Source organism: Tupaia chinensis, unplaced genomic scaffold (assembly GCF_000334495.1).
Source record: "Tupaia chinensis unplaced genomic scaffold, TupChi_1.0 Scaffold000119_1, whole genome shotgun sequence".
NCBI classification, from domain to species: domain Eukaryota; kingdom Metazoa; phylum Chordata; class Mammalia; order Scandentia; family Tupaiidae; genus Tupaia; species Tupaia belangeri.
The window spans coordinates 2,007,531-2,018,773 of NW_006159585.1; the positions used below are offsets into that span (position 1 = coordinate 2,007,531).

Here is an 11,243-nt window from a genome sequence, read left to right on the forward strand (position 1 = left end):
CTTCTTGACTTTTTGGTTTAGAACTCTTAGAAATAAGTTTTAGTGGATATGGTATCATGGTTCAACTCAGGCCTTTTTACAGAAAATTCATTACTGAAATTTTTAAGTTACAGGATCTGGTAGCAGTTTCTTTATAACCTATGAAGGTTGCTAGGAGTTTTAAGAAAGTGAAGTAGTAATAAGCAATAAAACACTGTTAGCCCAAGTTTTGCGAGAGACTATACATACTCTGGGATATTAGAGAAGGAGGTAATTGTTAGAATCTATGAAGACTTCCTGGAAGAGACAGAATGTCAACTATGCTTAAGAGATGAGTAAACTGTGGGAAGATGAAAAGATAGGGAAGGTATTTCTGGACAGTATTGCAACATGAACAGAAGCATAAAGTGGGTTTTTATGAGGGACCTTAGAGGACATACCTGTCTAGAGTAGGAGTGCATAAATTAGGGATAGTGGAAGTTTGAAATAAGGGTGGGGCTATGGAGAATTTTAAAATGTTAGAAAAGAGGGACCTGTTGATGTTTTTGTTCATGTAAGTAAGACATGTGGAAGGTATTTATTTTAAAGAAGAAAACTGTAATAAGATTAAATTGAGCAATAAATAGTTTCTTTTTTTTAGAGCTGGAGAGGCCGGGTAGATGCTTTCTACTATTTTCCAGAGTACAGTACTGTTTGTTAAGAAGTATTTAGTAGGAAAAATCAAAAAGATGTGATGAATTGAGTATTTAAGACACAGGAATATGAGCTAAATTTGGTTCTAGAAGCATGGATTACAATTGAATATGAAGTGTGAATAAATGTTTTAGGTAGGATATGTGTTTCTTGGTTTGGCTACAGAGTCAGATTTTCCTTTCTTATATTCAAGTAATTCAGACATTTGTTTCCTGTCTAACTTTTGAAGAAACTTGAGTTTGTGAACCCTGCTACATGAGAATTTTCAGATCAAATGTCTGAAATATTAAGATGTAAGAAGAAAAATATCTCAATGTGATTAGTTTTGCATGTGTTGAGTTAAAAATGACAGAAAGGGCCAGCTAGTGGCTTGTTGGTTAAGCTGGCTGGATTTCACATGGCCAACTCCACAGTTGGAGTCCTAGACCCAGCAACTTGAAGAAAAGTACTCTAGGTATGTGTGCGTGCATGCCCAAAATTCAGAAAGAAGAAATAGAGAAGAAATCGAAGTCTGACCATCCCCCATGGGGTTGGTCTTTCTCACTCCTCTCCCTCCTTAGAGGTCCACATGTCCTCCAGTGAACTAAAAATAATAATGACATAAAGTACCTTAAAAGGGGATCTGGTGCTTAAAATCTAGGTTGGATGAATGTGAAACCAGGCCACATGATGTAATGCCGATTAGCCCATATGTGTAAAAAAGGGATATAAGTTCATATTTGAGAACTATAAATTTAGAGATAATGACTAAATCTATGAGATTGGAGTCATTCATTTATTCAACAATAATTTAATGAGCATCTATCATGAGCCAGGTATGAAAGTGCTTAGAGTATACTGAAGAACAAGGCAGGCAACCTTTACTCTCAGGAAGTTAATGTTTTAGATGGCCAAATACTGTGTGTTCTTTCTCAGAATAGTAGAAAGGGTAATGATAAGTGTTCCTCACCTGATATTGGGCAAAGTGTCATGGGATGTTTAAAGATAAAGCAGTGCAAAAGTCAGCTTAGTAGAACAGAAAGAATTCTAGACTGGGAGCCCAAAGTCTTGGGTTCTGATATCAGCTCTACAGTCAACTAATTTTACCATCATGGGGGAAAGGGCACAACCTCTTTAAGTATTAATATTGATATAACAAGCAAGTTGAGCTAGATTTGTGTTTTTTAAACTACACATCATAATCTATTGAAAGCAATTTAAAACTTCACAGTCTCTAGCATTTGTTATTTCAAAAAATGAAAGAGAAAAAAATAATAAATATTAACATTGTTTGTAGGTATTGTTTTATAAAATCTCCTCAGTTTCATGCACGTATGAGCACACATGGCTGTGTACCAGGTTGTGATAAAAATGGTACTTGTTACTATAGTTTATATCCATTAAAACATGTAGAAACACTGAATTAGATGACCTCTTAAATCTTATTCAGATCGTTGCTTATATAATTTTTGTAATTACTTAAGCAGAGTAAGAACACACGTAAGATTACTTTAACTCTTTTAAATTTTCTAATGCGAAAGTTGAAGATTATGTATGGATTTTTTTGTTTTTTTGTGTGCTATATGGCACACGTGCTTGACGGAGAAAAACAGAGAGAAAGAAAGTGAGAAATAACCCTCCGCCAGGGATTAAAGCCACACCATAATCTCTCCCCCATTCTCCTTTCAGGTTCAGGGCACACATGCATACCTACCCAGCATGTTTCTCAAGCCAGGCCTAGGACTTAAACTGCACAGTTGGCTATGTGCGATCCAGTCCCCTTAACTTCTGTGCCACCTCCTGGCCCTATATGCAGATTTTTGAGAAATGGGATGGGAAAGAAAAAACTTAATTTAAAATTTTATTCTTCTTTCAAAAGTATGTTAAAGAGGAAAGTAGCTACAGAGTGATTTTCAGAATAAGAAAGCCATATGTAATACCAAATGTTATTTAAAAGTGATCGTTTTTGTAATTATAAAATTTGACCATTATAAAATTTCTTAATTTCTTAAGAAAGATTTTTGCTATAGGGTGCATGTGCTTGCTGGAGAGACAGAGAGACAGAAAGCAAGAAATCACCCCCCCACACCACCAAGGATGATGGCCGTGTCACAATCCCTTCTCCTCCATTCTCTTCTCAGGGTTTTAGGCACGCATGCAAATGCACCGGCGTGAGTTTTAAGCCACTGGGTCCAGGACTCAAACCACGGTCAACTATGTGGGAGTCCCACAACCTAAACATTATGCCATCTACTGGTCCCAATAATTCTTGTTCTTGAGTTACTTGGAAATATGTGAGCTTAGAACAGTTCTGTGGATAATAATATGTTAGGTACCTCAAAAAATAATGGAAGAAATTGCTTATTTTGATTGCATAATTTTTAGAAAACTTAGGATATTGCACAAATGAAGGCATTACTACTTTTGATGTGCTTTTTATTGGTTATTATGTATGTTGCTCCTTTGCTTTTTACTTGTTAAGTGAGTACTCTCATTTAATTATTTTTGCCAATATAAATTCATTCATTTTATAAGTATTTGCAAAATAAATCTGGGTATTATTTCACATTACATAAATGACTTAAACTTTTTTTAATTTATTTTTATTTTTCAATTTTGTTTTTGAAGAGGTTTTTGCTATAGGGCACGTGTGCCTGCCAGAAAGACAGAGAGAGACAGAGAGACAGAAAGCGAGAAATCACCCCCCAGGGGAGATGGCCACACCACAATCCCTTCTCCTCCATTCTCCTCTCGGGATCCTGGGCACACACACACACGCTCCTGGCGTGAGTTTAAGCCACCTGGTCTGGGACTTGAACTGCGGTCGACTACATGGGAGTCCAGCGACATAGCCATTACACTAACTGCTGGTCCCTTAAACGTATTTTTAAGGTATGTAATAGTGGAATGTGAAGATCAAGATACTCAGCAGAGAGATCCAAAGACCCACGAGATGTACTTGAATGTCATGAGAAGATTCAGCCAAGCACTGTTGAAGGTAACCATTTAAGGTGGGGGTTCACGAACTGCAAAGATAGGCCAAATGTAGCCTATTGCTTGTTTTGGGACATCCATAAGCATGGAGTGTCTTTTACATTTTACATGTTTAATAACAAATTAAAAGAAAAAGAGTATTAATGATACATGAAAATTATTTGAAAATCAAATTTGACTGTTCATACAAAGTGTTGGAACATAGTTATCATTTCATATCATTGGGACTGCTTTTGTGCTACAATTATGGTTGATTACTTGGCATGCAAACTGTATGGCTAAAAAGGCCTAAAATATTTGTTCTATAGCCCTTTACAGAAATAAATTTAATTAAATAAACCTATGTTTGGGGCAATAGAAAGTTTTTTATTTTCCTTTTTATTTGATATTTTTCTTATCTAGAGTACATACATTATACATTCCCAGAAATATGGCAGTGGTTATATTGCAGATATTTTCTATGGAACTTATATTGTGCTTCTTCAACAGTGTTTTTAAATGTAAGACTATTTTTCCCCTGGTTTTTAATTCTTTAAGTAATACTGTAGTTCAGCCAGCAGAGGGCACCAGGACAGTAAAAAGAAAACACATGAATCTGTGACTTTGCTACAGAAGTACTTTACTTTAGCATCTTTTATTTGTTATTTCATATTTCACATTTTAGAAACTTAAGTCACACGCTATTAAACAGTTTGAGACTAAGATTTCATATATAGTATCAATAGTTATCAGAGCTCAGAGCTCAACATCAAACAAATTGGCAAGTAAGCCCTTGGTATTCTCTTCTTATCTCTTGATTCCTAGAGCCTTTGTCACCCTGTGAAGACATGTCAGTTTCCTCTGAGCTTAAATTTCCTCATCTTTGAAATGGGGATGATAATATTTTCACTGCTGCCCTTAGCAGGGTAATTGGGAAGATTAAATGAGAAAAATGTATTTTACAGTCTTTTATGAACTAGGAGTCATTGCATAAGATTTCATAGTATTTACCTTTTATGACTTATATTTTATTAACTAAGCCCATACTTTGGTGCTTTTTTGAGTACTTCTTTAGTAGGTTTTTAGTTCCTTGAAGATACTGTCATTGTTTTTGCCATGTGTATCTGTCTCTATCTATCTATCTTTTATCTCCCCAGCATGTTTCCTAAGACAGCATAGGTTTTCAGATATTTACTGAATTAATGAGTGAAGGCTTTGTGGGGATGAATGAATTCTATCTTGTTACACGATTATATGTGGAGGGAAAACAAATGAGCTGTTGGGGATAAAGTAGTATTCACAAAAGTCTGAGATAACTTTCAACTGTGAACAGGTCAGTGATGTTTAAGATAGTGGGCTTCTTTTCATTTCTAAATCAAGATAATTACTCTTTAACTTTCTTTGTGTTGAACTATTAGATGTATAAATAAAGATCACCCATGATATTAAAGAAACCCTGATCATTGTGCTACATAGAAGTAATTTTCCTTCACTTTGGTCTCTTCAGGGCGATAAGTCTGTCAGAGTTATGCGTTCCTTGCTGGCTGCACAGCAGACGTTTGTAGATCGGTTGGTGCATCTAATGAAGGCAGTGCAGCGTGAGAGTGGAAACCGTAAGAAAAAGGTAAACCTGTGGGTTTGCTTTCTGTTTATGCCTAAGTAGCTTGGCACCATCAAATGCTGGGTTTTGACTGTTGTCTCTTTGGGGTGATATGTACACTTTGTATCAGTTAATTAAGGGAATACGGAAGCACTGGTTATATGTTGGATCCTGTTGAGGTCATGTGTACTGATATATATTGTCCTCTAAACCCTATTAAATTTGGTACTATTATTTCTATTACTCTTCCAATTGTGAAGAAGAAAGGCATAGGGAAGTTAAGGAATTTGTACGATGTCTTATGTTAGAATTTGGAATTTGTACCCATGTGTTATTCTGAGTTCCTATTTGTATCCACAGGTTATCGAACCCTCACTTTAGAACTCTAGCATGTTAGGGTATAGTATGTTTGATAAGGAAATGATCTGTAGAAATCATTCAGATCCTAATTTTTCTAAGACAACTAACGTCTAGAATAACCTGCCCCAGGTTGCAAAACTTGTGAGCAACAACTCTGGCTTTCTGTCTCCTCTCCTGGCTAATGCTCTGATCTTGATCTCAGCCGAGACTTTCACTTGTATAAATAGGTATCTATTCTGCACATGTCTCTTTTTTTTTTTTTTTTTCAGATTTTTCGTTTAATGATCTCAGTCGAGACTTTCACTTGTTGTATAAATAGGTATCTATTCTGCACATGTCTCTTTTTTTTTTTTTTTTTCAGATTTATCGTTTAAATAGCATGAAGAATTCACTTGGTATTTTCTTTTTTCCTAATCCCATTAGAAAATAGGCAACTCTTTCTTGTTAACCTCTGTAAAAACCAAACAGCACTTTTTTCATTCTGACATGTAGAGGAAAGTGGAGACAGGAAACTTGAAGGATTGAGTCAGAAGTTCAAAAGCAAGGGATCAGGCTTAAAGAAATGCTAGCTGAGACATTTACGAAGAATAACATTCTCCAGGTTAGGCAGGGGGAAATAGACTGGGGGGAAACATGTTTTCTGAGTTGGCACTTTCTTTGTTGTTGAAAAGAAGCACAGACCAGGTCAAATAAACAAATCCCTACTGCTACTTATCTTGGAGCATTTCTGCCCTGAGGTACTTGTGTGAGAAACAGCGTAATTCCCAATCTTCACCAGCAGAGGGAGTTTCTGCTCCTGTGTCATTTAGTTTGGGGCATATATTTGGAACCAGTTTGTTTTTATGGCACAGGCCCTTCTACTTAGCAGACAGGTGAATCTCTGAGTACATATCAGAGCTAGCTATCTTGGAGGGTGGGCTAACTGAGACATCACTCAGAGTCCCCCAAAATAAATTCTGTGTTTGCAGCATAGCTTATATTTTCAGTCAGACCATTAGAAATATAGTCTCCACATTGACTAAGCATCTTTTTAGATATTTTATAATGAGATGTTATAAAGAACATTTTATTTGTATAGGTTTACTAGATACAAGCCCTGGCACTGTGGAGAAATGCAAAGGTGGCTCTCTCCTTCTATTATTTGATTGTATCAGTAATGGATGGCTAATGGTGATTAATAATGGCCTAAGACCATGCAGTCCTTGTCCATTTAATGTAATTGATCTGGGAGAAATACAGCATGGGGAGTGTTTGACACATGGCAAGCGGTAATCCCTGAGTTAAGTATCAAATGATACTGTTGCTTTTTGTTTGTTTTTCTTTGTTAACTTATGATTTATGACAGATTCTGTTAGAAGAGCCTAAATATTTGCATTTTATTAAAGATGCTTTTTCCTTCACATTTAAAAAAATTAAAGTCTTTGGTGCTGCAGTAGTTAGGGTGGCTGGATCCCACATTACCAATTGTACAGTTCACGTCTCAGATCCAGTGTCTTGAAAAACACATGGGGCTCATGTATATGGGTGCCCAAAATCCCAAAGAACAAATGAAGAAGGGATTGAGGCGTGGCCATTTTCATTGGGAGGTGCTATCTCACTTTTTGTCTCTCCTTCCATCCACCCAGTATCGTCATGCACTAGCAAATTTAAAAAATAATAAATATTTGAATTTTTAACGTTATAAGTAATATTTTTACAAATTGTGATTCCTTAGGGGATATTACTTATTTGTTATATAAATATGAAATATGGGGTCAGCAGAGGATGTGGAAGTTAAGACAGCAGAATCTCAGATGGCTGATTATACTGTTCCAGTCCCAGACCTGCCAGCTTGAAAAGCACCAGGCACATGTGCGTATATGCTCAAAATACTGAGATAAGAATGGAGAAGAAGAGATTATGGCTTGGCCATCTGCCCTGGGTGGGGCTTTCTAACTTTTCCTTTCCCTTTCTTTCCTCTCTCTGTCTTTAGCAAGTACACACACACAGCCTATAACAAAAATTAATTAATTAAATGAATGAATGAATGAATGATTTATATTGCGTGCCTCCTTAAGTGTACCAAGCACTTTACTAGATCCTGGGGATTCAGCAGTGAATATAAAAATTTCTTCTCTTGTGGAGCTTATATTTTTTTAGAGATGATAGTAAGCACATTTAAGTTAAACATAAAATATGCCAGATAGTTTTGTGTACTGTAGAGAAAAATGAAGCAAAAAGGAGGACTAGGAAGTACTGGGGTCAGATAGGTAGTGTTTTATTTCTCAATAGAATGATCAGGGATGGATTCACTGAGAAATTGGCATTTTAAAAAATACCCAAATCTGATCAAATCAGTATTTCAAGAAGACCCGAAGACAGTCTTCTAGAAAAGACCATTGCTAGCACAATAGAAATTATGAAGGCTTGGTGGTAGGAGTATATATGGCATGCTTGAGAAATAGAAAGAAGCTTAGTGTGTTTGTAGCAGAGGGAGGAGGGGACAATAGTGGAAGATAAGGAAAGAGATAATGAGGAAAGAGAATTTATCTTTATAAGCCATTATAAAGACTTTAACTTAAACATGGAAGAAGAGCAGAAGCTATTAGAGTTTTGAATAGGAGAGTGAAGGGATCTGATTTTCATTTTAGCAACAATGCTGGTTGCTTTTGATAAGAGACTATGGGGAGCAAAAGTCAAAGAAGAAGAGTAGTCAGGAGGCGGTAATTGAGATGAGAGGTGATGGTGGTGGGGTCTCTAGGGCTTATAGTGGTGGAGGTGATTATAACTGGCTGGATTCTTTGCCCTTTTCTTATTATCTGCTTTCTACTTGTCTATTGTTCATCGGTGCATTAACTGGAAATTGGTTAAGTTAGAATAATTTAAAACTTATGTTAATTCGCATTAGTTTACATTGGTATATCTGACCAGTCATCTGACTAGGGAGTAAATTTATTGGCTTTTATAAGGTCTATGTAGAAATTCATGCCAGTTTTCAGTTGACTTTTTCTTTTCTTAATTTTCTGTAGAGTTATACTCTGTATTCACTGGTGAGGAACAGAGAGAGAGGGAAAAGGAAAGTGAGAAAACACCCCCCACCACCACCCCCAAGGAGAATGGCCATGTCTCAATCTCTTTTCCTCCATTCCCCTCTCAGGATTTTGGGCATGACACATATACTCAGTATGTCTTCCAAGCCGCAGAGTCTGAGGTTCAAACTGCAGTTGGCTATATGGGATTCATCCTCCTTAACTACTATGCTATCAGCTGGCCCTGGTTTTTGTTTGTTTTTTAAATTCATGATAGTACATGCAAAGGTGAAAGATGAGCCTCTTTCACAGGGGCTGGTCATGCCACAGTCCCCTTCCTGTGGTCTCGCAACCTGTTTTCTCTTGGTCACTCAAATGCATGCCCCACGTGTTTCAGGATGACCCAGTGTCTGGAATTCACTGTTGCTGCCTGTAGGAGTCGGCTTTTCTTGAGCAGTGAATTATCTCTGTGCCATGATACCAGTCCAGTTTTTAGTTTACTATCACTTGAACTTCTCATCATTCAGAGAGAGATTTGGAGTATTTCCTGAGAAGAATAGTTTAATTTTATATCTTGGTGGTCTTTGAAAGATATTTTTCTGAACTCCATCTTTACGGATAACAGAATCTTCTCCTTTGATGGATACATTGAAATGTTGCTGGGATTGATGATTCAAGTGTTTCCTCTTATAGAACACCTGTTTAAAGAATGCAAGACTCTCCTAGCTTTGAAAGAAAATGCATTGTTCTTCTGAAACAGAATAAAATGGCTTCATCTAAATAGCATAGATGTTACTAAATGATGAAGGTCATGACTTAGGTTTCTCAGTTTCTGAAATCTTGCCTCAATGCAATATGTATATAAGCTGAAGAAAATGAATGATGATATCTTAGGAAAAGTTTGGTGAGATGGAGTCAGTGAAAAGTAAAAGATAGAGTCCAAGTTCCTCTACGTAAATTAAATTTCCTTTTTAAATGCTAAAAATACATTGAGTCTGCATACTGGAAGATGGCATTTGGTCATACAGAATTAAGCTTTAGATGAAATTACAGTTTTTTTCACAAATTCTTGGGAAACAAAAATCAAATCTTTAAGTCCAACTTGAATATGTCCATTCCTTCTTAAGTTACAGCAGGTGAAATATATTCTCTGTTCCTTTCTGTGAAAGCTCAGCTTTTCGTAGTGTCAGGGATTGGTCCTTTTAAAGCATACTGCTGTTATTATAAAGTAAATTATTTATAGATGCCTGTATCTCACATATACTTTGTCTCTTTTATGTTAGTTTTCATATACTTCTAATGTGCTTTGCAAGAATTTTAAAGTTAGTAGAATCAGTTTTTATCTTTACTGTATGTTTGTAATGATTTCTCCATTTTGACTTAATTCTTTTTGATTTGTTCTCCTAGAATGAGAGGCTACAGGCATTGCTTGGAGATAATGAAAAGATGAATTTGTCAGATGTGGAACTTATCCCATTACCTTTAGAACCCCAGGTGAAAATTAGAGGAATAATCCCAGAAACAGCCACTCTCTTTAAGGTAATTGCGAAGGACTTTTTTATGATGGAACCTCATTCTATTATATAAAAGTAGAACAGAGATACTGCCTTGGAAAATTGTTACACTGAAGCAAATATCTATAGTTCCTTTTTTTTTCTTTTTTTAAGTTTATTCATTCATTTCTTACAAGAGCTAGAGACAGAGAGAGAGCACCTCCACTAGATTTGACACCTCAGCTTCAGCCAGCCCCAGATCATAGACATCATTGTTCCTGGGGTACTCTGGGAGGACTTGGAACACAGACCGGGAACCCCTCCCATAGGGATCAGTCTAACACAGTGTCACATTTTCATCACAGAGCTATAGTCTAGACTCTAAAAATCTAGTTGACTTTATACAAATTAGATTAAAAAGTATATTTTGTTTTTTAGTGTGTTTTGATTTAAGATATCCTTATATTACTTGTACACAGGCATTTTTATATGAAACATATAAAATTTTTTTATTTCTGGATTTTTAAAAATACCTAATTCTTTGAACTATTTGTTTATCAGAGCATCAATTCCTTTTCTCCATATAAGCTATTTAAAAAATAAAAGAATTGCACAACTTGTATTATGCATTCAGTTCTAAGTTCACTTGGTCACATATGAATCCCAGTCAACCTCATCAACATTTCTTAATCCAGTATCTGGTTCTACGAACTTTTAAGTTTTTTCCTATAATTTCACGTAATAATTTTCTCTAGTCCTTAGTAGCACGCCAAGCTTTCTTTTGGTTGGCCACCAGGTTCACACCTAGAAACAGCTGATGCTGCTGCCCTCTCTGTTTAGGCTCGGGGGCCAGAGGATTTATCCTTACTGCAAGCATCATTTTTTGCTAGGCATCTGCTGGAAGATCTCTGTGAGACATGGTGTTTTGGTTTTATGAGTCTAGTGGTAGGTAAGCATGAGTTATATTGAGTATTACTTTGCATCAGATAAGAAAGAATCCTTGGAACAATTACTAGTGTATACAAAAAGGGATATAATTACGGTAGGAAGTAGTTCAAATCTTTTTCTTTCTTTCTTTTTTTTCTTTTTCTTTTTTTTTGGAGAGGTTTTTGTTATAGGGTGCGTGCACTCACCAGAGAGATAGAAAGCGAGAAATCA

General features: G+C 36.1%; 1 protein-coding gene across 1 annotated transcript in view; it reads left to right on the top strand.

Moving 5' to 3' along the window:
• PIK3C3 (phosphatidylinositol 3-kinase catalytic subunit type 3) overlaps window positions 1-11,243 on the top strand; it is a 144,680-nt gene that overhangs the window by 74,010 nt on the left and 59,427 nt on the right. Inside the window, exons 14-16 of the mRNA XM_006144396.3 lie at window positions 3,544-3,649; window positions 5,132-5,248; window positions 10,000-10,131. Of these exons, the coding sequence (XP_006144458.1) occupies window positions 3,544-3,649; window positions 5,132-5,248; window positions 10,000-10,131 (355 nt within the window). The remainder of the gene's footprint in view (window positions 1-3,543; window positions 3,650-5,131; window positions 5,249-9,999; window positions 10,132-11,243) is intronic.